The 27,402-nt window shown below is 52.8% G+C and overlaps 1 protein-coding gene across 1 annotated transcript in view; it reads right to left on the reverse strand.

Annotated features, from left to right (window-relative positions):
• Positions 1–27,402, reverse strand: part of Bsn (bassoon presynaptic cytomatrix protein) — a 64,601-nt gene that overhangs the window by 7,942 nt on the left and 29,257 nt on the right. The window contains exons 2-6 of the mRNA XM_048334477.1: positions 22,668–22,752; positions 22,143–22,551; positions 13,739–14,605; positions 8,319–8,891; positions 890–7,474 (exon numbers count right to left, since the gene is read on the reverse strand). Of these exons, the coding sequence (XP_048190434.1) occupies positions 890–7,474; positions 8,319–8,891; positions 13,739–14,605; positions 22,143–22,551; positions 22,668–22,752 (8,519 nt within the window). The remainder of the gene's footprint in view (positions 1–889; positions 7,475–8,318; positions 8,892–13,738; positions 14,606–22,142; positions 22,552–22,667; positions 22,753–27,402) is intronic.

Raw genomic sequence — 27,402 nt, forward strand, 5'->3', positions numbered from 1 at the left:
GGGCCTGCACAAACCAGGGCTCTGAATTATCCACCTCTATAACGACTGTCTCCACTTTTCGCATCACATCCAAACAATGGACAAATTACATTTGTCCATTTTAGGGCCTCTGATTCTCCCCAGTATCTCTTCCTTCAGCTTGTCATCTCATACCGTACCCTGGAAACTCTAAAATACCCATGACTATCTCACCTGCCTAGAACTTGCTTCTAGCGCCTTCCTAAATGTCTACCCTCTTCCGCCTGGGCCTCAAAACCTCATTCACTCCCCACCACGGAGGACTCACAGTCCCAGTAGCCTTTAGTTTACTTCAAGTATCCATATCTAAAGCCTCAGACAAAGAGCCTCTAAGGAAGCAGACAGCTGTGTAAGTGGTGTGGGAACATTCTGAGGCAGAGAATATACTTAGCTCTCTGCAAGGAGCCTCAAGTGCTCATGTGGGGTCATGTAGGCTTAGGTAGATCGGGGAAGTGGGGGACAGCCTCGGCAGAATTGTGTTACTGATTCCTTAAGAAACATCCATAAATGTGATTCAAGGGGGAAGGTGCCAAGACTATGAAATGAGAGCTTTGAAGGTCTGAAGGGAGAGGCAGCAGAATTGGAATAGGTGCAGGCAGTGAAGGGACAGGGCTAGGGAGAGGCTGAGGTTTCAGTGGGAGGTCTCTAGGGATGGCTGCGTGGGCCTGTGTGTGTCTAGATTTGTCCAGTCTGTCCTTGACAAGCTCGTATCAGATGTGCATCAAGGAGATCTATTCCTCGTCTCCTTCCCCTGGGCTTCTGGCACAACAGATGACTCCACGCCCACCCCAAAAGAAACCCCTCCCTCCGGAGTCCCCTCAGGCTAGGGAGAGATCCCTGTCCCACCCTAGACCAGCCCCTGTGCCCATACCTGGCTACCCAGTCCCCCCTGGTGCTGGTAGAGGGAGAATCTCTCTTTGGCAGATTCCTCGGCGGTGGGGCTGAGGGGTTTAGGGTCAGACAAGGACCGCTGCAGGGTCTTCATGGGGCGAGGCAGCGTCTGCTGGTGGAGAGCGCTGTCGGTGGTGAAGTGCTTCTGAGGACTCACGTGAGCCTTGTTCAGCCTCTCGCTGGAAGCAAACGAGGTGTCCAGGAGCCGATGCGGGGACAGGGGTGAGACCGGTGAGTAGAGAACCTGGGGAGATTTCGGAGGCTGACGACTCACCAGCTGGGAGAGGGACTCCGGGGGGAGGTGGGTTTGGTACCCAATCTCCAAAGGATCTGGCTTCTTTTTTTCAAATCTGCTCAGGGCTCCGGGCGTGACGATCTGGATGCCAGGCAGATAAGGGCTGATGGCAGTTGGCCCTACAAGTTGTGTCCCGGCCATGCCCTGGGGCTGGGCATCTGGTTCCGTCTGGCAGGCCAAGCTCTCCCCACGCCCAGTCTTTTCGGGTGCCGAGATGTACCTGATGATCTCCACCTTGGGGTCGGTGGCGGCTGTGATATGAATAGCTGGAGAGACCCTGGGCAGCTGGTCAGGCTCCGTCTGCACGGAGCAGTCACTGATGGTCTGGATGCCCACACTGCTCATGGCCCTTGCAGCGGCGGCGGCCATGGCCTCGTGCTTGCTGTCCGAGCTGGAGTCGGAGTGACGGGAGAGGCGGGACCGGCGGCGGCGTACGGGCTGCTCCCAATCAGCGTTGTCCTCGTCATCTGTCTGCACACTGCAGTCAGCACTCCTGCGCGTCCTGCGTCTCCGAGTCAGGAGGTAGCGGCCATCCCCATCCTCATCGTCCGTCTGCACACTGCTGTCTGCGATTCTCTTGACCAGGCAAGGCTCAGGCCCTGACTCCTGCTCGCAAGCATCCCTCAGGCGTGGCATGGAATGCCGCTTTTTGATGCCGCTTCGGCTGGCCTCCCACGGCTCCTCCGTCTGCAGCGACATGTCTGAAGCAGAGCTGGAGAGTCCTCGATGGGGCATGGGTTCACGAGGCTGCCCGGGCCCCTCCGTCCCCGCTACGGCAATGAAGGCTGCATGGGTCAGGGGTGGCCAGTACTGGCCATTCTGGGCCATCTCAGTTGCAGCTGGAGGCCCTCGGCTGGGTGCCTCACAGGCCGCGGGGAAGGGTGCCTTTTGTCGCTGCTTCTGTTCCTCGAGCTGCTGCTGCAGCTGCTGCTGCAGCTGCTGAATCTGTTCCAGCTGCAGGCGCTGCTGCGCAAGCTGCTCGCGTTGCAGTGCGAACTGAGCCTGCCGTTCTTCTTGCTGCTGCTGCAGCACGTGGTGCTTGATGGTCTGCAGCTCCTGCAACTCCCGCTGCACCAGCAGCTGCTCTTCCTCACGGTGCCTCTGCAGCTCCACCCGCTCCCGCTCCAGCTCCTCCTGCAGCCGCAGCTGGCGCAGCTTCTCCAACTCCACCCGCTCCCGCTCCAGCTGCAGCAGCTGCTCCTGCTGCTTCCGCTGCCGCTCTTCCTGAGATACTTCTTCCTTCTCGTGTCCAGGCCGGCTACCGGCCACCGCAGCATCTGCTGCTGGTGGCTTTTGACCAGCTGCTGGGGCAGGGGTAGGGGCAACTGTGGTTTCCTTGGTGGGAGGAGAAGAGGTTGTAGAAAGAGGTTCTTCCCGTGCAGCCCCTGCTGGAAGCTCTGGTCTGGGTGAGCTCCCTACCACTGGGGCCTTAGCAGCTGCAGGTTTTCCTAGATAGACAGGTCCCTCGGCAGGCGGGACGCCAGAGGCAATAGGGAATCGACTTGGTGCAGGGTATCGGTAGAGCCCTGCGGGCCCCAGGGGGACCCGAGGGGCGATCATGGGCACACGTGCCAAGCTGGTGAGGGGCACAGCTGTGACTGCCCCGGACGCATAAGGCCTGTACATGCCGCTGCGAACCATGGGCCTCAGCACGGAGGCGGGCTGGGTGGTGATGGGCAGGGTGGCAGCAATTGGAGTGTTGATCGTAGAGTAGATCATGCCGTCGGCTGCACGCACAGTGGCCGTGGACGGCAACAGCTGGTGGACTGCTGTCCCCTGGCCTGCTGCTGGGGCGTACTGAGCCAGGTTTCCAGAGCTCAGATGGCCTTCTGGGAAAGTGGGGTTGCTAAGGAGGCCGGGTCTAAGGGGAGCTAGACCCTGAGGGGCACTGGGCCCATGCTGAGGCTGGTACTGAGCAAGATCAGGGCCCCCACCACCAGTGCCATGCCGTCCGCCATATTGATCCATGGAGTTGAGGGCGGCACACATGCGGCTGATCTCCCGGGCCGTCGTGGCACTATACTGGGCCAGGCTGGCCTCCTGAAAGCCAACTGCGTCGCCCCGTGGGCCATACCTGGGATCCGAGTAGATGTTGGACACTGAGCTGAAGCGCCGCAGGGGGAGAGGATGAGCCAAAAGATCTGTGGGATGGCGCAGGTCTGTGAAGGAGCCGTACTGCAGGCCCTGGCCTAGGTAGCGTCCATCTGCAAAGCCCAGGCTGTAGGAGTGTTTCAGTGAGCTGAGGTCCACCGCGGAGTCGCGGCCGTGGCCCTGGAAGAGCTGTCCGATCCTTTGGGCATGGTAATTGAGGCCAGCTTCAGCCAGATTGGTGTCAGACATGGACGAGTATAATCTGCCAGGGAGGCCCTGTGGGTAGGGCCTCTGTTCCTCAGGTGCCCGGTAGGTGGGATGTTCCGAGGGCTCAGGATCCCGGGGACTATAGAAGGGGCCACTGCTTTGGCCAGGTGGGGCGGCATCTGCCACACTCTTCTCGGGTGCACTGGGGGTGGGGTGGAAGGTGCCGGTACAGCTACTGCCAAAGGGGAACTTGTAGACCATGTCACAGCAGGCCGGCTGGCTCTCGGGCCTCATGCCGGTGAGGTCCAGGGCATTCACTGGCTCCTCTGGGAGCAGCGTGGTGACGGTGCCTGCTGCACCCTCTCCCACCTGGACCACCACTGGGTGTGGCTTCCTGGCACTGGGCGTGGCGTGTGACCGTAGCTCTGGAACGGCCCGGTGGGGTTCGACCCCAGGCTCTGGCCCTGATCCCGGTTTGAGGCTAACACTCTGGGCAGTGCCCATCTGCGTAATCAAAACGTCTCTTCTGGCCAGGGGGGCTACCTGGTTGGGCAGATTGTATCTGGCAAACTTGGCCTCCCGGGGTCTTCCCCGGGGTCCACTTCGGTAGGGAGCTGTTTGGACAGCCTGTTCGACTTGCTTGACCTGTGCCAGGCACACGGGGCTACCTGAACCTTGGCCAAAATCAAGCCGGCTCTGGAAGGGGTCTCCGTAGACCACGGGTTGCTTTTGTTGAGCCATAAGTACCGAGGAGGCCATGGTGATGCTCACGGTGGTGGCAGTGCCTAGGAAAGTATGGGTCTGTTCTTGGGCATTCAGATTGATGACCAAAGGTTGTACCGTGGTCGACTGCCGTCCTGGAATCGGATCCAAGGCAAGGCCATACTTCCTCGCTTCGACAGCGAGAGAGGTCAGATCCATGCCTTGATCGGTGAGGATGATAGGTGTGGGTTTGACAGCCGTGCGGAGGTCCACCACCGCACTGCCAGGGAGCCTGGGGCCTGGCTCAACTCTAGATGTTCCGGGCACAGAAGAGATCCGGCACAGGGAAATGTTTTCGGCAGGGAGGGCGCCCCACCCATACAGGGCCAGAGGCCCATCCGCACCAGCGCTCGGTGCTCGTGGGAAGCCGGGCGGCCCAGGTGGCTCCGGGGTCAGCTGCGGCACACTCGGAGGTGTTGTCTGGCTGTAGCTGTGGCTGGTGGCTTGGGTGTCTGGAGGTGAGCTGAGCGGGGAGGTGGAGGCACTGGCATGTACCATCTTGGTCTGGCTGGAGGCATCTGATGCTAGCGTGATGACCATAATGGGCGCCTCTTGAGATGGCTGCTGCCACACCAGGCGAGGTGTGCTGGGTCGGTGTGGTGTTTGTGTGCCTTGGGCTACCATGGGAGAGGGAGTGGGTGCACTCGGGCTCCGGGGCATGTCCGAGGCAGGGGTTGGGCTTGGTGTCTGTGTAGAGAACTCTGCTGTGGCCCTTGGGCCCAGTTTACCTGGAGAGAATGTGGGGCTATCGGAGGGAGAAGATGGAGAGAGAGGTGGACTCGATCCAGCAAAGTAGGAATAGGCCCGGGAAGGTTGGGGAGTGCCAGCCTCACCCTCGATCCCACTCAAGGGCTTCTCTCTGGTGGCCCATCCACCTACAGTGGGGCCACCGGGAGCCTGGGGTAGCTCCTCCGTTTGAGACCCATAGTTTGCAGTGGTTGGGGTCTGTCCGTAGCTCCGAGCTGTGGAAGAGGGTGAAGGACTGCGCTCGGAGCCAGCTGGGGAGGATGGAGTTATATACCCTCGTGGGACACTCGCGGGACAAGGAGCCACAGCTGTAGAGGCTGGGGTCGCAGGGCTCTGGGAAGACGTCCCGACCTCCTTCGAGGCTAAACTCGGGGAGGCAGGAGAGCTGTACAGCTTGAGGGGATCCTGGGGCTCCTTTGCAAAGTGCTGAGTGACACGGACATCAGGAATAACTCGGCCTCCGGTACTGTCAGAGGAAGTGGAGGCGGCGAACGACACAGGCGCCGCGAGCTGGGTGGGACTGGTCCCGGGGGTCAGTGGGCCACCATTTTGCTTCATTGGGTCCATGTATGCGCTCTCGGCATTCAGAAACTGCTTCTCCTTCTTCTTGTCCTCCGTGAAGGCCAGGTCCCTGGAGGAGGCCTGGCGCATGCGGGCTATGCTCTGGGATGTCTGAAGAATCTCCTCATACACAGTTGCTCCCAGGGTGGCTGGTGTGCCCTCTGCGGCCGACTGAGTGGTCCTGCCATAATCATGGTCTGGGGTGTCTTGATATTCAAAGGAGCCTTGGCTCCGGGGTCCTGCAGGCTGAGGGGGGCCACCATGGGGTGCCCGGGCTCCTGCCAATTGGCCTTGCTGTCGCTGGAGCAGCTCAGCTTTTCTCATCATCTCCTCATAGGCCTCCTCCGCGCTTTTGAGGGGCCGTCCGGAACTGGGGGTTATAGAGCTGCCTGAGGGCGTCTCCGTTGGAGAGTAGAGGGACATAAAGGTGGGCAGGTTGTACTCGCTGCCCGATTTATACAGCCGGGAGGGGCCGCCATCCACAGCCTCCGCCTCGGAATCCAGGGAGGGGGAGGGGGAGTACTCAGAGCAAGAGGAGCGGTGCAGCTCCTCCATCTCGGCAGCCTGCCTCAGCTCCTCTGTGGGGGACGCATCCTCGATGGGTGACAGGTTACTGGGGGGGGTCTTGGAGCGCTCACGTCGCCGCTGGGCCCTCAGCTCTTCCTTGTCTCGTCGGGTCTTGCGGGCTGTGCTTCGGATGCGCTGCTGTTCCACCTCCCGCATCTTCTCCTGCTCCCGCAGCAGCTCTTCTTCTTCCCGCAGCTCCTCCTCTTCAGAGGAGTCCTCGATGGTGGGCAGCAGGGGGCCGTGGGAGCGATGCCGGGCTTTGCGTTGCTGCTTTGCTTCTTCTAGCCGTTGCCGGCGGCTGGGACTGCTGTCGCTGTCCTCCTCCAGGGAAGAAAGGGACGTGGGGGAGGTGCCCGATGTGTAGCTGGGTGTGGAGGCAGGCAAGGTGGAGGAGTGCTCCCCACGGGAGCGGTCCTCAGGGGAGCCCGTCAGGCTCTCCATCTCCAGCTCGGGCTCTCTGTCCAGACTGGGGTCAGGGCCTTGGCCCAGATCTAGCTCATGGCCATAGCCCCCGGTGCTATTGAGCTCAATGGTCTTGAAGCGACGGAGCCCACCTTGCAGGGTCCCACTGCCATCGGTGGCTTCGGCTGGGTCCCCCTCCGAGAGCAGCTCCTCATAGCCTGTGGTAGCATTGTGGGGCAGACGCCTCTTGGGCAGTGCTGCTGGCTCTTGGCTAGGTTCAGGCCTAGGCCTGGAACTACCTTTCTGGGTGCCATGTTTAGCCAAGCTATGCCTGGAAATGGCAGTGTCATCGTCTTCCAAGTTGTCTTCCTCCGCACTCATCTCAAGGATCTGCCGTCGCATGAATTCTTCATCCGTCAGCTCTGTCGCCCGGGCTGGAGGCTGGGGAGGGAGAGGGGACAGGCCCCCCTCACTGCTGTCTTCCACATAGTCATGTCGCAGCTGGCTACCAAAGTCATCTGAGGACTCAGCTGTGTCCTGCTGGTCCCTCTGGTGGCCCCATTCCTCTTCCTCCAGGATATCCCCCAGCTCTTCATCGGAGTCGAAGGCCTCAGGCATGATGGACAAGGAGTGGGGCCTGCGCTTCTGCTCTTCCACAGTGCCGCTGCTGGGTGCTTTGCTCTGCTTCCCACTGGGGGCCGCTGCCTTGGCCTCCAGCAAAGGCCGCATGCTGCTCTCCACCTTGTGGAGCTCAGAGGGGCTGGGGGGACGTGGCCGGGACACCCCAGCACTGTCAAGTTGCTCCACCTCCTGCTGCACAACCCCTGTGATCTCACTCTGGGAGCTCGACACGCCATCAGAGGAATAGCCCGTGTCGCTGAGGCTCTGTGGGCTCCGAGACAGGTCCTGAGAATAAGGCTTGCTGACTGGTTCCTGCAGCGAGGTGAGAAGCAGACACTCACTCCCAGCCCTCTCTGTCAATCCCGGGGCCTGGTAAAGGGTCCCTCCACCTCCCAAAGGTTGTAGGGGTGAGGAACCTATTTTGTGCTTATGGTCATTTGGATATTTCTAACATCAGTGGGCCATACTGATTTATCAAGACAGGCGATCAGCCATAAGCAGCCAACAGAAAGCAGACAAGAAGCATATATGTTTGTCTCACCAGATGCCAAATGGCTTTGAGGGCCTTAGATGGGCTGCAGGCCAAATGTTCTCTACCCTACTAATTGGATAACTTACAGATTCCATGGCAAGCCCCCAGCAGCAAAGAGAAATGTCAACTAGATAAAAGACTATCCCTGGGCCCTGGTATCTCACTCCTGTAATCATAGCTATGCAGGAGGTTGAGATCTGAGGGTTAGGGTTCAAAGCCATCCCCGGGCAGGAAAGTCCATGAGACTCTCATCATCAATGAACCACCCAAAAGCTCAAAGTGGAGCTGTGGCTCAAGTGGCAGTGCACTAGCCTTGAGAATAAAAGCTCAGGTACAGCGCGCAGGCCCTGAGTTTAAGCCCTGAGACTGGCATATGCAACAACAACAACAGTGTCAAACCTAGCAAAGCATCCAACAACATGCCAGGCGCAGGACCCGTCTCAATCTTGGAGTCACTGGGCCTACGCAAGCCTCTTCAAGGCTTTCTTCTTCTGGGGTGTCCTTGCCCTCCTCTATAGTACCCACAGTCTATCCCAGCTTTACACCTCAGCCCTCCAGGAAGATAAACCCTATCCCAGGTCGTCCCATCTGAAAGCTAGGGACTCTGGGAAGTAGGGAACTGACCTCTGCCTCCCCACCCTTGGGGGCTTCTGGACCAGCCTTGATGACAGTGGTGGCGGGTTCTGTCCTTCTCACCCCGCTCTTTACTTTTGGAGTTCCAGGGGTCGTGGTGGCCTCTGGAGGTGGCTTCAGCACAGGCTCAGCTTTTGCAGGGGCTCCTGTCTTCTTTTCCTGGGCACTGCTTGAGGTCTTGCTGGGTTCAGAAGCCCTGGGGGGCTTGGCCTGGACGCTGGCCTTGGTAGGCTGGGGGCTGGCCTTGGTAGGCTGGGGGCTGGCCTTGGTAGGCTGGGGGCTGGCCTTGGTGGGTAGGGGGCTGGCCTTGGTGGGCAGGGGGCTGGCCTTGGTAGGCTGGGGGCTGGCCTTGGTGGGTAGGGGGCTGGCCTTGGCAGTCAGGGGCCCTGATGGCTGGGCCGACCCCTGTGGCCCTTTCTGCTTCAGAGGGGCTGCTCCAGCTGCACGGTGAGGGGTTCCCGCAGGGGGCTGCTGTGGGGTGGGCAGCGGCAGTGGAGTCGGCTCTCCCAGACCACCCTCCAGTAGCCGCTTAGTTTGGCAGTTCAGACAGAGCCACTCTGTTTTCTGCAAGGAAACAGAAGGAAGGTGGGTGAAAAATCACAAAGACCAATACCAGGCACTGGTGGCTCATGCCTATAATTCAAGCTGCTCAGACCTCAATACTTGCACCAAGTGGGGAGTAGGGAGGAGAAGAGAGTGCACAAAGCACCAGTGCTTGAGTCTGTAATCTCACTCTAGCTCCTTGCTGAGATCTGAGGATCTGGGTTCAAAGCCAGCCCCGGCAGGAAATTCTGTGAGACTCTTATCTCCAATGAAGCACCAAATAAGCAAGAAGTAGAGCTATGGCTCATGTGATAGAGCGCGCTAATCATGAAAACAAAAGCGCAGGGGGCAGTGCCTAGGCCCTGAGTTCAAGCCCCCAGGATAGGCACAAACAGACAAACAAAGCCTCTTGAAGTTGATTCATCTGCCCTAGCCCACACTAGTGACTGGGTAAGCCCCTGACCCCCACCTCTGAGCTGCAGACTCTACCCTAAAAGCAGCAATCTAAATGAAATAGGGGTACCTTGGAAGAGTGGTATGGATTAAGAGGCAAATCTAAGACCAAGAATTCAGGGCCAGCCCCTACAAAGCCCTGCTTACCTAAGCTAATGGTAAAACCCTCGGCAGAGTATGTCACCTGTGGTCACATGCTTTTGGGGGACTTTGCTCCTTCACAGATATATTTATGGAGGCAGCCACGTTGCAGAAAAGACTGCCTGGTGGCTCTGTTGCTCCTGGTTCTGCTATTAGCAAGCAGCAAGAAAGGGAGGGCAGGAGGCGGTGTGTGAAGTAAAAGCTAAAAATAAGCACTTGACCTGGCTGCTGGAGGCACTTCCCTAGCTCTCTGGGAGCTGGAAGAAAAATGTACAAGAAGCCGGGGCTGGGAGGGGGAGGGACAGGGGAGACCTGGCCCAGGCCCAAGTCTTCCGAGGGATAGATGGAAGGCAGGCCATGTCAAGTGTCTGTGCCTAAGGGCTGGGACAGTTGCTTAATTTCTTAATTTAGTCTCCTCTCACAGACTTACAAGCCAGCATGCCCCTACCTTTACCCTTGATCATTCATTCCCTTGGTCTTCCATTCACTTAGTCATCCATTTCCTCACTTCATTCATTCACTTGTATTTTCTCTCCTATTGTCCTTCACTGAGCCCTACCCAGCCCTAGGCTTCAGGGAACTGCTTCCTGCTTGCCCATTTGCTTGGTCTCTACAGTGAGGAGATAGAAGATGGACAATAGGAAGGCTCTAGAGACAACCTGTATCTTGTTTCCCTCTGTCTAGTCCTGGAGGGGGGGTGGCAGGAAGGTACAAATCCCCCAAGGGCAATCATCACCTTAAGGTGGGTGATTTGGATGTGCATGCATCTGATGGAGCTTGGTGGCTCAGGGTATCATTTTAGGGTAAGAAAGGGAAAGGGAGTTGGGTGAGAGAGGAACACCTCATAGGCACAAGGCATGACAGCTAATGTATCTGGTGGACCCAGGAAGACTGTACGGGATGGTGGACATCCACCCTGGACTGCTTGCTATTCTCTGAATAAACCTGAAATCCATATGTTTTCTTAATTTGTGGAGGCTGGCTTGTGTAACCTCTGGTTATGTTGACCTCATTCTGATCTATATACTCTATGGCCAACTTCCTGGTCCAACATACCCTTAGCTTCATTGCCAGACAAGAAAGAAGTGAATGAAAACCTCCAGGAAAAATAAAAGGATACCCAATAGGGCTGGGAAGGTGGCTCTGTGGTAGAGTGCTTGCCTAGCATGCATGAAGCCCCGGATTCGATTCTTCAGCACCACGTAAGCAGAAAAAGATGGAAGTAGATGCCAGGTGCTGATGGCTCACGCCTGTCATCCTAGCTACTCAGGAGGCTAAGATCTGAGGATCACAGTTCAATGCTAGCCCAGGCAGGAAAGGCAGTGAGACTCTCATCTCCAATTAATCACCAGAAAACCGGAAGTGGCACTGTGGCTCAAGTGGCAGAGCGCTAGCCTAGCCTTGAGTGGAATTGCTCAGGGACAGCACCTGGGCCCAGAGTTCAAACTTCATGACCAGCTGGGAAAAGAAAAAATGATAGAAGTGGTGCTGTGGGCTCAAATGGTAGAGTGCTAGCTGGGGCTTGAACTCAAGACAAAAGTGGGGCTGTGGCTCAAGTGGTAAAGTGCTAACCTTGAGCAAAAAGAAGCTCAGGGACAGTGCTTAGGCCCTGAGTTCAAGCCCTAGGACTGGCAAAAAAAAAAAAAAAAAAAAAAGAGAGAGAGAATACCCAGAAATAAGGACTCAGACACTGGATGACTGGCTTGGAGATTCTGATATTGCTGACTCTGTGTCATGGACATATGTCTATGTCCTTTCCTGTCCCTGGACATATCTAAACTCCCCCTTTCTATGCCTCCCCTGAAGTCCCCAATGTGTACTCTTGTGGCTAGGCTAGGCTCCCTTCATTCCCCAGCATTAAATGTGTTTCTTCCCTATGTGGTGTTTTTCATGAGACCAACAGCTTGAACAAACTACGACATTCCTTCACACTCACTGTGAGGGCTTGTGGAAACTCCTCCTCTCCTAGTGACTATCTTGCATAAGCTTCTGCAGTTTCATACCAAGTTCTCATGGAAACCTAAGAGCAGAATGATTGCCTCTTGTTCTACATGGGGAGAGACGGGGCTTTCTAAGATCACTACCCCGGAGGCAACCTGAGGATGATAAACAAGGCAGCTGCCTGCTTCTACCCAACTCTAAGCCCAGACTAACCCCACATACCACAAATGCCAGGCCTTGGTGCCTAAGGAGGCTCAGCTTCTCATGGGTACAGCTGGAATTTTGGCAATGATACTAACAAACTGGCAATGTAGCTATAACGATTCTAATTCTACTAATTCCCTCCACAGGATTTTGAACAGAAAGTTAATTAAAAATTAAGCCAGAGGGTACTATTATCCTTCAAAAAGATAAATAGGTAAAAAAAATAGCTGGAATCAACAACTCTTAATTATGAAATGACTCACTAATAGCACTATGGTTATTTTTTTTTCCCCAGGGGAAGTTTCAAAAGGAAAAAAAAAGGGGAGTTCAATTTTATTGCTTCTTCTTCCATATGCTTTGGACTCCCTATCTAGAAATAAGGGGGAATATATATAATCTAGCTGGCCCTAGGGCTTGAACTCGGGGCTTGGGTGCTGTCCTGAACTTTTGTGGCAAGGCTAGCGCTCTACCATTTGATTCACAGCTCCACTTTCTGGCATTTTTTTTTTTTTTTTTTTGGCCAGTCCTGGGCCTTGGACTCAGGGCCTGAGCACTGTCCCTGGCTTCTTCCCGCTCAAGGCTAGCACTCCGCCACTTGAGCCACAGCGCCGCTTCTGGCCATTTTCTGTATATGTGGTGCTGGGGAATCGAACCTGGGGAATCGAACCTAGGGCCTCGTGTATCCGAGGCAGGCACTCTTGCCACTAGGCTATATCCCCAGCCCACTTTCTGGCATTTTTTGATGGTTAATTGGTGATAAGTCTCACAGAACTTCCCTGCTCAGGCTGAATTTCAACTATGATCTTCAGATCTCAGTCTCCTGAGTAGCTAGGATGACAGGTGTATGAGCCACCTGAACCTGTTGGGAAAAGGGTTTTTTATTTTATTGATTGATTGACTGATTGCTAGTCTTGGGGCTTGAACTCAGGGCCTGAGCACTGTCCCTGGCTTCTTTTTGCTCAAGGCTAGCACTCTACCACTTGAGCCACAGCGCCACTTCTGGCTTTTTCTATATACCTAGTGCTGAGGAATCCCCAGGGCTTCATGTATAGGAGGCAAGCACGCTACCACTAGGCCATATTCCCAGCCGCTTTATTTTGTTTTATTAACAGCTGGAGAGGTTGAGGGAAAGTGCCAACCTGTTGGCCCAGGCTCAGGTAAAGCCCCAACAGGCCTGTGAGTGAGTCCCCCCTGGTCTATCCCTTCCTTACCCAGCTCTATACAGTAACCAGTACCCTTCCCTAGAGCTAGGACTGTGAAGAGACTGGGCCCACCCCCAGCTCTCCCTTAGACTTTCCTATGGATAAGAGGAGTATCTGTAAGCAACCTCAGAAGCAGCCCTTAATAGAGCTCAGGTTCAAGCAGAGGAAACTGTCTACAAATCAATGTAGACATTAACATCCATGAACCTCAGAGGAGAGAATCCAGCATAGCGATCAGCTGGCTGTGTTGGACTGTGAGAAAACACTGGTCCCACTCTGGGCCTGGGGCATAGCCCTCTGCCTGGCAGACTTCAAATCCCTCCCCTAGTGAGGGTCACGGATCAAGAGCAAAATGGCACCTCAGGTGATGCCTACCTAAGTAGAGGAGGTTGACATCGTTCATCAAAGATGTGCTTATGGAAGCTTGAAATGGGAGGGCCAGCTCAGAGCCCCCATCAGCCTGGAGACACCAGTCAACTAATCAGAGGCTACAAGGCACCATTACCTCCACCCATTGTGCGAGTTAGTTCTCTGAGAAGAAGGACTGGAGCCTAAGGCAAGGAAGGAAAGGGAGTACAATCCCTCTATTGCACTAGCTCTTCGCCACAACTATGCAAACCCAGCTCTCAGCTGGGAATGTGGTTGAGTGGTAGAGTGCTTGCCTAGCACGCATGAAGCCCTGGGTTCAATTCCTCAGTATCATATAAACAGAAAAAGTTGGAAGTGGCGCCGTGGCTCAAGTGGTAGAGTGCTAGCCTTGAGCAAAGAAGCTCAGGGACAGTGCCCAGGCCCTGAGTTCAAGCCCCAGGACTGGCAAAACAAAACAAAACAGCTCACTGAGTTCTTTCTTGCTCCAGTGCCCCTGCTGTCCCAGGCCCTGACCCCTCACCAAGGTTTAAGGGAGCATGCTTGGTCCCGATCTCTTACCTCCACCAGGTGGGGTGTTGGGTTGAAGCCACACAGGTTGCACACTTGGAGCTTGCAGGTGGTGCAGGTGTTATAGTTGGCTGGGCCCTTACCACCCACATTGAGCTCGGCTTGGCACAGTGGGCAGGTGACCCTTTCCTTCGGCGTGGTCTTTGGCTTGGCAGCAGCCTTTGATGCTACCTGATGTTCCGCTTTGCCAGGCTTTGGGCTTGCTCCTCCGGTTTTCGCTATGGCTCCAGGCCCTGATCCAGGACCTGTTTTAGCCCCAGGCTCAGGCTTGGCTCCAGGTGCTTGCCCAGGCCCAGGCCCAGGCCCTGAACTTGGGGGTCTCGGGCCCGTGTCCTTGCTGGCATCACTAAAGACAATCTTGGGTGGCCCCTTACTCGGGGAAGGCTGACTCTGGGGCTCAGCCTCGGCCTGCACAGACATGAGGGTACTCGCCTGGGTGAGTAGTGATGCGCCAAGGCCAAAGAGCTTCCCAGTGAGGCCCTCCTGGGTCTGCTCGCCAGCACCAAGCCCAGGGGGCACTGTGGTGGCACTTTTGCCCGGGGCCTCTCCGGAAGGGGGCCTGGGCTCAGTTGTGGAAGGCTTAGTCGGGAGAGGGGGCTGAGGAGGGCCAGTTGCTTGGGCAGGCCCCGGCACTGAGGTGGGCCTGGCTGTCTCAGCCTGCCGGGGGCTAGGCTGGGGTCCACCTGAGCTCCGAGATCTCTCTGGTTCTGGCTTCCCCAGAGGCTGTTTGGCTGGCGAGTGGGCAGGAGACAGAGCTGGGGAGTAGAGCTGCTGCTGGCTCTTAGAGCGAGGTGCAGTGGTCATGTCCATTCCTAGAGCCCTCTGCATCTGACAGTTCAGACAGAGCCACTCTTTCACCTAAGGAGAGAAGCGAGGCAGTCAGAGTGGCCAGGATTGGGACGCTCATGGTCCAGGGGAGTACAGTCTTATGGAAACAAAGAATGTGTTATCTGGGGCTGGGAAGCTGGCTTAGTGGTAGAGTGCTCGCCTAGCATGCATGAAGTCCTGGGTTCAATTCCTCAGTACCACATACACAGAAAAAGACAAAAGTAGGGCTGTGATTCAAGTGGTAGAGTGCTAGCCTTGAGCAAAAAGAAGCTCAGGGACAGTGCCTAGGCCCTGAGTTCAAGCCCCAGGACTGGCAAAAAAAAAAGAATGTGTAATCTCTGGCTTTTCCAGGGCAAGCTTGAGGCCCCAGGCCCACACTATGATATCTGCTAGTGCTATGGGTTCCCTTTGTCAGGTAGAGAGCCTTTGGGGGTGACATTGCCTTGGTCCTGGACAGAGGTGAACAAAGACACAAGCTAAGACACAAGCTAAAATCCAGCACTCCCCACCAGCACCTTCCTCTCCCCAGCCCCCACCACCCAAGCTGTGTCACAGGCATCTCACCTAAAATAGAACCTCTTTAAGAAAACGACTTCAACGCCCCTCAGTGACTCATCTTCCAGATGGGCACAGCTATTTCTATCTAGCCTCTTCCATTCTGAGCCTGGACCGCACCCTACCCGCAGTCTCTCCTGGGCCCAGGCTCAGACAGGTAGATTGGGCATGCAAGAACCCTCCAGTGAAGACACTGGTAGAGTGAGCTCTTGGGACCCAACAAGATTTTCCCTCTTTTGACCTTCATTTCCACTACTCAGGGAGTTGCTAAGAGGAGCTCTTCTTCCCTATTCCAAGGCTCCTCCAGTGCCCATGCTAAAGAGATTAGAGAGAGCTGATGCTGTATAATCTTCATGTTCCAGTTCAACCAGGCTAGGCATGCATGGACAGTGCTAAGACAGACTCCCCTGGCCTTAGAACCCAGTAGCAGTTAGTCTTTTTTTTTCTTCTTTGTGCCAGTCCTGGGGCTTGAACTCAGGGCCTGGGTGTTGTCCCTGAGCTTCTCTTGCTCAAGGCTAGCACTCTACCACTTGAGCCACAGCGCCACTTCCGTCTTTTTCTCTGTGTGTGGTGCTGAGGAATCGAACCCAGGGCTTCATGCATGCTAGGCAAGCGCTCTACCACTGAGCCACCTTCCCAGTGCTGCAGTTAGTCTTCTTGAGTAGGTGCTCTGGTCACCCACCCCCTTCCCCAGGTTTCTCTCCCCGCCCTACAGCCAGCATGGAAGCAGGAGAGCAGTGTGTATGTCATTCAGTCTCCTTAGCCTTGGGAAGCGTTCACTTGCCTCTGAACCCCACCCATCCCTAGGGGAGCAGGCATTCAGTGTCACTCAGCACTGACATCATGCTGCAGGCTGCGTGCAGGCTTTCCATTTTGGTACAGGTTGAAACATCATAGAGACAAGCTCCTAAAGGAGCCCTCCCTGCTAGTGCCAAGTTCAAAGGATCCTGGGAAGACCCCGCCAGCGAGTCTGACTCCATCCCTTTCTGGGTTGTGAGTCACTAGCCGGGTTCTCAATAAGAGACACAAACACCCTATGGCTGCCCTAAAACATACCAAGGAACCACTAACACTTCCCCTCACCCTACTCAGTCCTATTCCCGTCTAGGAGAGGCTGACCTACCCGCCTCTTTAAGACCCCTGGAATCCTTAGGGCTCACCCCCTGGCTTCCCTACCCTTCTCCCCTGCTTGAAGGGCCCTCAGGGCCATCCATCCTGGACTCTCTTTCTCAACCATCTTTGGTCCTTGCCTCTCAGGCTGCCATTGAACTGACTCTGTTACTAAAGATAGCCCATAGCCCATGGAGTTCACCAACCTGCTATTGCAAAGCTCGCTGAATGATACACTTCAGCTCTGTATATTTTATATATGTGCATTTCACGTAAAATAATTTTTTTCTTTCTTGTCAAAGTGAAGTACAGAGGGGTTACAGTTTCATAGGTAATGCAGTGAGTACATTTCTTATCCAACTTGTTACCTCCTCCCTCATTTTTGCCCCTGCCTCCCCCCAAAATAAAATTTTTATGAGGGTCTTGGGGCTGGAATTCAGGGCCTAGGCACTGTCCCTGAGCTTCTTTTGTTCAAGGCTAGTGCTCTACCACTTGAGCCACAACTCTGCTTCTGGCTTTTTGGAGATGAGTCTCATAGACTTTCCTGCCTGGGCTGGCTTTGAACCGGAATCCTCAGAGTTCAGCCTCCTGAGTAGCTAGGATTATAGGCGTGAGCCACTGGTACCCAGCAGAATGGGCTGACCTTTTATTCTTAATAGTAGCTTCCGGTACACAAGTTTAAATTTTCCTGAAGTCTAATTTGTTAACTTTTTGTTTTCTTTCATGGTCATTGCCTTTGGTGGTTATTTACCACAGCAAAGAAATTAAGTGCCAAAGCCAGGTGGCTCATGCCTGTGATCCTAGCTACTCAAGAGGCTGGGGTGTGAGGATCTTGGTTCAAAGCCACCCCAGGCAAGAAAGCATGTGAAAGTCTTAACTCTAATTAATCACAGAAAAAGCCAGAAGTGGGGCTGTGGATAAAGTGGTAGAGAACTAGCCTTGACCAAAAGGAGCTCAGGGACAGTGCCCAGGCCCAGAATTCGAGCTGCAGAACAGAGAGAGAGAGAGAGAGAGAGAGAGAGAGAGAGAGAGAGAAAGAGAGAGAGAGGTATTTGACCCACTTTGGGCTAATTTTATGTAAGGCTGGTATAAGGTAAGGGTTCAATTTTATTATTCTGTAGGTAGAATATTATTGTCATTATTATCCAATATTATTCTATAACACCATTTGTGATTTCCCCAACTCTTAAGCCCAAGAATGAACCAGAACAAATCAGGACTTCAGGAGATGGGGTCTCCCTGTCTATAAATAGGGGGTGCGCTCTGAGCTCCTCCCCCAATTTCCACGCGGGGTTAATATGCAAAACACATGGACGGCCTTTTCCACTCTGCAGACCTGACCCACTAAGGAAGAGGACACCTCCCCTCTCCTCAGCACACTGTTGGCCTCCTAACACCTGCTCCTCACTCCTATCCTGCCCAAGTGGCAATGTGGTCTGGAGGGGGGCAGAGGAAAGGGGACAGGGCTGCTGGCGACAGAAGAGGGATCTGCGCTAAACTCACAGCACCACCCCCAAGCCATCTGGTGCCCTGGCCCTTGCCGGAAAAGAGTGGGATGCAGGCAGTGGAAGGGAGAGGCTCAGAGCCATTGCTTCGGCTCCTTCTCCACACCACCCACTTAGCATGACTGCCTAGGCTTAAAGCTTACCATTAGGTAGAGGTAAGGAGCATGGTGGGTTAGACATTCCTAGCTTGGTCTCAGCGGAGTCCAAGGTCTCAACCTTGCCTACTCCTCAGTAGTTTTCTTTAAAGGGAATCAGAGCTGGGTGCTGGTGGCTCATGCCTGTAATCCCAATTACCCAGAAAGTTGAGATCTGAGGATCACAGTTCAAAGCCGCCCAAGCAGGAAAGTCCATGAGACTCTTATCTCCAGTAATTTGATCAGAAAAAAGCCAGAAGTGGTGCTGTGACTCATGTGGTAGAGCACTAGTCTTGAGGGCAAAGTGGCTCATGGACAGCACCTAGGCCCAGAGTTCAAACTCCAGGACTGGCAAAAAAGGGGGAGGAGGAGAGAAGGAAGGACGGAAGGAAGGGAGGGAGGGAAGGAAAGAGAAAGGGAGGGAGGGAGGAAGGGAACGAAGAAGGGAGGAAGGGAGGGAGGGAGGGAGGGAGGGAGGGAGGGAGGGAGGGAGGGAGGGAGGGAGGGAGGGAGGAAGGAGTTATTTAATGTACTTTTCCAAAACCCACATCTTCTTTGCCTCCTCCCTATCCATGGGGACTGAACGGTAACACCTCTGGTTAAGAGGGAGGATCTCTTGTAGGAAGTGGGGGTGGGGAAAACAAAAACAAGAAACAACCCCTCTCCCTCAAGTCTTTTGCTGGGTTTCAAACAAGTGAGATTATTTACCTTCCCTGAACTGGAACAATCTGCAAAGAAATGGCCTCCAGAGTGACGGGCGTAGCCCAGTTCTATTCACTCCTGGTCTGTGCACCCACTAGAGTCTGACACCAACAGGGAGTCTCCACCTATGACCCATATGGGGACCATTTCATTTCCCATGGCCACATAGTCAAAGACTCGGATGGGCCTTGAGAGCTTCTACTCAATTGGATGGCCCTGGTCCCCAGATCTCACCCTCTATCAAGTGGGAAGCAATGCTTCTTGTGGACATGCCCTTGGACACAGCCCCAAGGCTGCTAGGCCTCCTCAGCCAGATCTCAGCATTACCACAATAGCCATTTCCAGGCACATTCCCTATCCTAGACAGGATTGCCATCTACTCCCCTATGGCTACTGTCGACGGTACAACTGTACTGGCAGTGGTAGTACACACACACACACACACACACACACACACACACACACACACCTTTTCTACCTCCATTGGGCTACTTCTGGGAAATAACTGAAAAAGGAAAAGAGAGACATAGCTGAGTTTTCTGGAAAAGATTACTATCTCTGACCCCCGGACACCCAGACATGCGTTGAGCTTCAAGCCAAGCAGTAAAACACAGATGTGCTCTCCCAGGGCAGATTGTAACATCTTATAACAAAACCTTCCAACTTGTTTTTCCCATCACGCATGTCAAGGGAAGGGAATCGGCTCTTTGCAATGTGACAAAAAGTAATGGCTCCAGTTTGAAAAGTATGCTCTGCCACTCCTCAGGAAAAGGTGCCAAAGGTTAGTGTTCTTTAACAGGAAGAACACCACTGAGATCTGCCTTGGAGGTCCCAGTAGAATAGAGCATCCAGCCAGGCTCTGGTGCCTCATGCTTGTAATCCTAACAACTGAGGATTGCGGTTCGAAGCCAGCCCAGGCAGAAAAGTCCATGAGACTCTTATCTCCAAAAACTACCAAAAAGCCAGAGTGGAACTGTATCTCAAAGGCTAGAAGAGCTCAGGGACAGTGCTCAGGCTCTGAGTTCAAACCCCAAGACCAGTACCTCCCCCCCAAAAAAAACCCCGAATAGAGCATCTGTAGTCATGAATCTGCAGAATAGGTGAGGCCAACTATTCCCAAACTGGGGGCATGGAACAGTACCCCCTAACATGTTTTGTGAAAGCAAGTCTGGGAAAGGCAGCCAACCACAGCTTTGTCTTAGAGCTCTTAATGCCCCTGAAGATGCTTAAAAACCCTGAGCTATCTCACAGCAAAGAACCAGCCCAGCAATTGTCTGAAGTATTTGGCTGCACGTTCTGCTCAGCCCCCAAAATACTGTGAATCTGCAGCAAGTCTGAGGCTGCTTTTCCTCCTGGCCCTGAGCCTTCGGCTTCCTCCCAGCACAAAGAGGCAGATGGACCGAGTGTCTCCAAAGGCCTCCTACTCTACTGGTTTTCCAAGCTCAGTTAAAGGCTGGCTCCTTTCCCACCTCACTCATGTTCCTGGGCTTGGGGGTAGCCTGGAGGCAGAATGTGCCTCCATGGCATGTGGCATGTGAAGACCAGGGTTGCCCACCAGTAGCCTGGTTGTCTCCATGAATGGTACCCCATCCACCATCCCACCAGCTACAGCATCAGTGAGCATGTCAGAGAGTCTGGAACCAAAAAGGATGAGACCAGCACAAAGAAGAGAAGCCCTACGGAGAGACACGGACCATGGGTCAAGCCTCCGGGTTCGTGGGGAATCTGATGCTTTGGGCTTCTCAGTGGGGAAAACACACAGAGTGAGCTTCTCTGGCTTTTTTCCCACTGTGGTCAGTACTGAGCAGCCAACTCTTACCTAACTGATCATAGGCAGGGATGTGCCTATTTCTAATCACAGATGCAATCATCACGCGCGCGCACGCCTCCTCAGGAAGCCTCCAGACTGCAGGACCCACTCCAAATGCACTGAGTCATCTCTCCCCACACCAACAGCTCCTTCCTCACAATCTCACACTTACCTCTCCCAAACCACACATCCCACACCCACAGCACCTCCCAGCATATATAGACCCTAACCTGTGAACAATTATTCTCACTTAACACTCTCCCCATCCCCCCCCCGCCCCACCCCAATGGCTCCAGCTGCGAATAATCCCAGAGGTGCCCATATCCACATTTGCAGCCAGCCAACTCGGTGCGGTCCCAAACAGCCATTCAAGAAGAAACAGAGGCTTTGCAAGGAGTCACCCTCCATGGGAGCTGGAAGAAGCCAACCAATCTACTCCATTCATTTCAAATGAAATGGTCCCAGTTCAGTCAATGCATTGGCGCACTCTGCCTCCAGAGCACCAAAGATAGGCTCCAAGGGGTTGGTTAGGCATTCTATGGCAATGAAAAGCCTCTTGAACAAAGCCACAAGACCAGGATGGGAGCTGTGGACCTAGAGTCCTTTGGACAAAACAACCACAAAAATAACCTCATTTAAATATTAAATGGTCCTAGACCCTTATGGTGACAGTAGGATTTTGTCACCTTTTTTTTTTTTTTTTGCCAGTCTTGGGGCTTGAACTCAGGGCCTAAGCACTGTCCCTGAGCTGCTTTTTGCTCAAGGTTAGCACTCTGCCACTTGAGCCACAGCACCACTTCCGGCTGCTTCTGTGAATGTGGTGCTAAGGAATTAAACCCAGGGCTTCATGCCTGCTAGGCAAGCACTCTACCACTAAGCCATAGTCCCAGCCCCGACTTTGTCACCATTTGTGAATGTTTTGTTCCTAGTCTGGATTGATGGCTCTCCTCTTTATCACCACAAACTCCTCAGCTAAATGCAACTGAAACTTAGAGGGACTTCCAAGAGCAGTGCTGAAAACAGAGGGGTTTTTTTGTGGGTTTTTTTTTTGTGGGGTCTGGCCTAAAACTTGCTCCCAGAATCAGTATCCACCCCCACCCCTCACCCCCATCCCCACCCCCACCCCCCACATGAGCATATCACTGGGACTGAAGGTCAAGGTGAGAGCCCCAAGGTCAGGGAAATTTAACCTCCTTTCAGGCTCGCCTGCGACCTAGGTCACTCTCCAAAGGAGCAACCACTGGTAGAAGTCCATAAGACTGTCTTTGATCCTCTTCTTTTTGTGTGTATGCCAGTTCTGGGGCTTGAACTTAGGTCCTGAGCATTGTCCCTGAGCTTCCTTGCTCGACACTAGCACTCTACCATTTGATCCACAGCTCCACTTCTGGCTTTTCTGGTAGGTAACGAGGGCTAAGACTCTCACAGGTTTTCCTGCCCAGGCTGACTTCACACCATAATCTTCAGATCTCAGCCTCCTGAGTAGCCGGAATTACAAACGTGAGACACTGGTGCCTGGCACCAGGGCCTTTTTCCAGGCTAAACCTGGACCAAGGGAAAAGGCATCTACTCTGGGACTCTGTGTGAAGGAATCCCTCGGGAGATCTGTAGCCTGTGTGGTTATCGGGAGGGCATAGATGCTGGTGGCTGAAGGAAATGACCATGAAAAGGGAATGGATGGAAGAAGAGAAGGGAACCAGGAGAGGCGTGGTAATCAGATGTGAGTTAGTGCAGAGCCCGTGCAGAGTGCTTACCTGGGTGAGATGAGGGTTGGGATTAAACCCACACTGGTTGCACACCTTGCTGTGACACTGGGTGCAGGTGTTGAAATTTGGCTGGTTGGGAGTCGGCGTGAGATCCGAGGTCTTGCAGATAGGACACAAGGTACTGCTGGGAAGGGGAGCGATCTGGGGAACGGAGTAGGGGGAAGTGGGGGTGCTGCCTCTGTCCGGTGACACCGAGGGAGATCGCCCCGATCTCTGTGTCCTACTGTCTACCTGAAGCGTCCTGCGGGGGCCATCGGCCTCCTGGCCTGCTGGACCCTGTGCTCTTGTCTCCCGGGGACTCTCTCGGCCGGGAGCAGTAGCAGAAGCTTGTTTTAGGGTGGAGGAAGCTGCTCTCTGGCTACTCAGGGGCTCCCTGGGGTCCACTCTCCGAGATACACTGAAATGACATTGAAAAAATTGTGTTAGCAATACAGCTTAAGAGAAGCAGCCCACAAAGGTCTCTACCATCTGGGGGTGACCCCACCTCAAGCCCTGTCATCACCCTCCTTCTGCCCAGCAGCAGTACGGTAGCCATCATATGCCACACGTTGTGCCAAGTCTTGGCAAGTATCTCCTACTGGAACCCCAACACCAGGTCCTATGGCAGAATAAAGAGCAGATGCTGGCTGACTCAGTAGGTCTGGGGCGGGGGAAGTCTCTGTTGTGTGTGTGTGTGTGTGTGTGTGTGTGTGTGTGTGTGTGTGTGTGTTTGACCTGGGACTCGAACTCAGGACCTGGGTGCTGTCCTTGAGCTTTTTTGCTCAAGGTTGGCACTCTACCACTTGAACCATAGCTCTACTTCTGGCTTTTTGGTGGTTAATTGGAGGGACGAGTCTCATGGACTTTCGATCCGAAGCTGACTTCAAACCATGATCCTCCGGTCTCAGGCTCCTGAGTAGCTAGGATGACAGGAATGAATCACCAGCACCAGACTGGGAGTCTGCATTTAAAAAAAAATGTCCCAAGGTCATGTCAATACCCAGTGTATGTGTTCACAAGCAAATTTTCCTTCTGATAACCCTCCAACAAGCTTGATGCCCAACCAAGTTTATCAAGATAGGATGAAGTCTTTAACCACTAAGCCACATTCCCAGCCTCAAGGATGAAGTCTGTTATGAACTCTTATATTTTTTTATGCGAAGCTATGGGTGATCTGAGATCCAGCCCTTGAGTTACCCCTCACCATCCATCCTAACCTGTCCTAGCTACAGAGAAGCCAGTGAAGTTGGCTAGTTCCTTGAGGCAGAGGAGAAACATTCAGGCTTAAAATTCAGTCCCTCACATTCCTTCTCCTTTGACCCAACTTACAGTTCATTTATGCCAATTTTTTTCCTTTTCATTTGAAAGAGGCTAAGCACAAAAAGTGAAAGACAGGTCTGGGGATATGGCCTAGTGGCAAGAGTGCTTGCCTCGTATACATGAAGCCCTGGGTTCAATTCCCCAGCACCACGTATACAGAAAACGACCAGAAGTGGCACTGTGGCTCAAGTGGCAGGGTGCTAGCCTTGAGCAAAAAGAAGCCAGGGACAGTGCTCAGGCCCTGAGTCCAAGGCCCAGGACTGGCAAAAAAAAAAAAAAAAAAGTGAAAGATAACGCTTATTATGGCTTCCCAGAACGTCTATACTTTCTTGGGTCTGTATGTGCGGCTGCTGGTAGCTAGGAGACAAAGCAGGCTTTCTAAGAGCCACTTCAGAGGCCTAGCTACCTGTGAACAGCTTGCCCTGGTCCCCCATTTCCCTAACACTCCAATCCTTGTAGATAATGATACTCCTAGCTGAAGGCCATCTGCTTGCCAGAAAGATTCAGGAGGTAGGGAAGAAATCCATGGAAGGTGGCCCACTCAAAAAGATTCTGTTATCTATCTCCCCTTCTAAGGAATTAGGTAGGGGTGGAGAACCATACTCGTGGATTAAGAAAGACTTTTCTGGATAAAAGAAACACTATTAAATGTCTAACACTCTTTTTACCAATTATTGATGCATACGCCTAGCCATTCGATCACAGATGTGCCTCTTGGTTCAGTCAGATATAAATGTTTGAGTCTAATTCATCTGGGTCATCTTTCTAATGAGTTGGGAGGGCCAGTGTTATGTTTGCAGCATCTCAGACTTACACCCAGTCACAACCTGGGCTCCTCAAAGGTCTTTGAAGCAGGGCAATTTCTAAGTATACTAAACTAATATTTCCTAAGTGGTTACATTCTTATTTTCTCACTTGGATTATTTGTGGCTAGGGGCTGGGAACATAGCCTAGTTGTGGAGTGTTTGCATGAAGCCCTGGGGTCGATTCCTCAGCACCACATACACAGAAAATGCTGGAAGTGGCGCTGTGGCTCAAGAGGTAGAGTGCTAGCTTGAAACAAACAAACAAAAAGTTCCAAGGACAGCACCCAGACCCTGAGTTCAAGATCCAAGACATGCACCTAAAGAAAGAAAGAAAGAAAGAAAGAAAGAAAGATAGATAGATGTGTAAATAGCACATATAATGGGCTTAGGAAAAGGAGCCAAGTTATGGGAGTGACCCGATCCAGTTATGACCAGTTCACCTGAGTTTGTTCAGTAACTAAGAAGCTTTAAAAAAAAAAATTTGACTCCAGGGGCTAGGAATATGGCCTAGTGGCAAGAGAGCTTGCCTCGTATACATGAAGCCCTAGGTTCGATTCCTCAGCACCACATATACAGAAAACAGCCAGAAGTGGCGCTGTGGCTCAAGTGGCAGAGTGCTAGCCTTGAGCAAAAAGAAGCCGGGGACAGTGCTCAGGCCCTGAGTTCAAGGCCCAGGGCTGGCAAAAAAAAAAAGACTCCAATAATAAGTATTAATAAATTAATTAGTTATGCCAGGCTTTCTGTCATTAACATTTACTGATTCTTGGTTTAGTTCCAGGTCCTATGACAGGTGTTAATGGTATGAGGACTCAGGTTTCCAAGTGTTCACCGTATTATTATTCTTTACATCATATGCATATTTTATAAGCCTTATATTCCTTATAAACACCTAGTGAATATTTAACTAAAATAAAATTTTAAAAAGTAAATCAGACAGGAATCAAATCCTCTGGGAACCTGTAGTCTAGAGTAGAAACAGATGTACAAACAAATCACTGTAAGACACAGTGCCCCATGTTTCAGCAGAGGCTAAGGCATACAAGGTCTTAAAAGACTGCTGTTCTTAGTGGGGCGCCAGTAGCTCAGACCTATAATCCTGGCTACTCAGGAGGCTGAAATCTGAGGATCACAGTTCGAAGCCAGCCCAGGCAGGAAAGTCCATGAGCTTCTTATCTCCAATAAACTACTCAGAAAAAGCCAGAAGTGATGCTGTGGCTCAAGTGGTAAAGTGCTAGTCTTTAGTACAAAGAGGCTCAGGGGTGACACTTAGGCCCTGAGTTCAAGCCCCAGGACAGGCAAAAAGAAAAAGAAAGATGGCTGCTTTTCCTGAGGTAAAAGAGCAAATCTCAGAGGCAGGCCAAAGCATGCTCAGTCTGGATGGCTGTGCACAGCTGGGGTAGTAGTTGTAAGTCTTCTATTCCCAGCACCTTAGAATAGCTCCCAGCAATGGTCTGTGTTGAACTATCTGAATTATTTGGGAATTTGAAGAGCCAGGACAGCCAGAGCCTGTTTCCAAACAGGAGTGTTTCAACTCTGTGATGAGGAGAAAAAGATATTTGAAATAGGGAATCCACTGAGGATAAAGCAACATCCCAGAAAAATGTCCATGAAATGAGAAGGAGAGAAAGTACAGCCAGCACATTCTTGGCTTTTTAACTGAAATTGGGGATCCAGGGAAAACAGCCAATCCATGAATGAGAAGTGTAAGAGCAAAATTACAAATTTGAGCCTGGTTGGGTGCAAATGGGTGGAAAGGGGTGGGGCAGACATCATAAAAGGGGGTACAGCTTGAGGTTCAATTTACATATTGTAGGGCTGGGATGTAGCTCAGTGGCAGAGCACTTGCCTAGCAAGTGCAGCATCCTGGGTTCAATCCCCAGTATGAAAAAAGGACAAAAATAAATAGATAGATAAATAAATATTGTATACAATTGAGTTCAACTTCTATAATCTATATAATGCATAGGTATGTTGATCTGGGAGTCCAGGGTTTGGTTCACAGGAAATTCTTGGGAAGAAAGATTTCTCCCAGTGCAGTAGTCCAGAAAGCCTACGGGGAGCTCTATACAGTCATGGGAACAAAGAAGATGCAGAAACAGAGCAGCCAGAGAAAGGAGGCCCAAAAGAAATGAATTGACAGAGCCAGAGAAGTTCTCCAGGAGCTGAGAATGTGACTTAGTGGCAGAGTGCCTGCCTAGCATGCATGAAGCCCTGGGTTCGATTCCTCAGTACCACAGACACAGAAAAATCCAGAAATGGTTCCGTGGCTCAAAAGGTGGAATGCCAGCCTTGAGCAAAAAGAAGCTCAGGGACAGTGTGCAGGCCCTGAGTTCAAGCAGGAGAAAAAGGCTACACCCATGAGGGTCACATAATAAACACTGCTGGCATTCAGTCCAACTCTTTCTTCTACTGAACACAGGGCCCACTATGGTAAAGCTTAGGGTTTATGACTGTCTGGACACAGGTATCAGGAACAGCCTGAGGAGAGAGGAGGTAAGCCTTCTAGGAGGCCTACCCAAAGTCTCCACCAAGAGATAGCTCCTGGGGCTGGGAATATGGCCTAGTGGTAAGAGAGCTTGCCTAATATACATGAAGCCCTGGGTTCGATTCCTCAGCACCACATATATAGAAAATGGCTAGAAGTGGTGCTGTGGCTCACGTCGCAGAGTGCTAGTCTTGAGCAAAAAGAAGCCAGGGACAGTGCTCAGGCCCTGAGTCCAAGGCCCAGGACTGGCAAAAAAAAAAAAAAAAAAAAAAGAGATGGCTCCTGGAAGCAGGAGAAAGGAGGGAGCAAAGAAAATGACAGGAAGGTGTTCACATGCCCCAGGACTCAGTCCCAGCCCAGGAAAGATCTAGTCTTGTCCCCTAAGGACATGCATCTTCTCCACTGAAGTCCCTGGAGGCCAATGCTTCTCCCAGAAGCCTCAGGGAGTCCCGTTCCCAGAGGAGAACCAAGATAAGGATGATGGACAAGGTGGGGAAAGGGACACTCATGGAGCAGAAAAGACATAAGAGGTCAGGCCAGTAGAGAAGAAGGGAGAGGGCAGACATGAAGGAATGACTAAAAGTCTTACAGGGGAAACTAAATAGCCGCAAAAGATGGAAGACATAGAAATTGTCTATTTTTTACCAGCTTCAGGTGC

The sequence above is a fragment of the Perognathus longimembris genome, chromosome 26 (assembly GCF_023159225.1).
Source record: "Perognathus longimembris pacificus isolate PPM17 chromosome 26, ASM2315922v1, whole genome shotgun sequence".
NCBI lineage: Eukaryota > Metazoa > Chordata > Mammalia > Rodentia > Heteromyidae > Perognathus > Perognathus longimembris.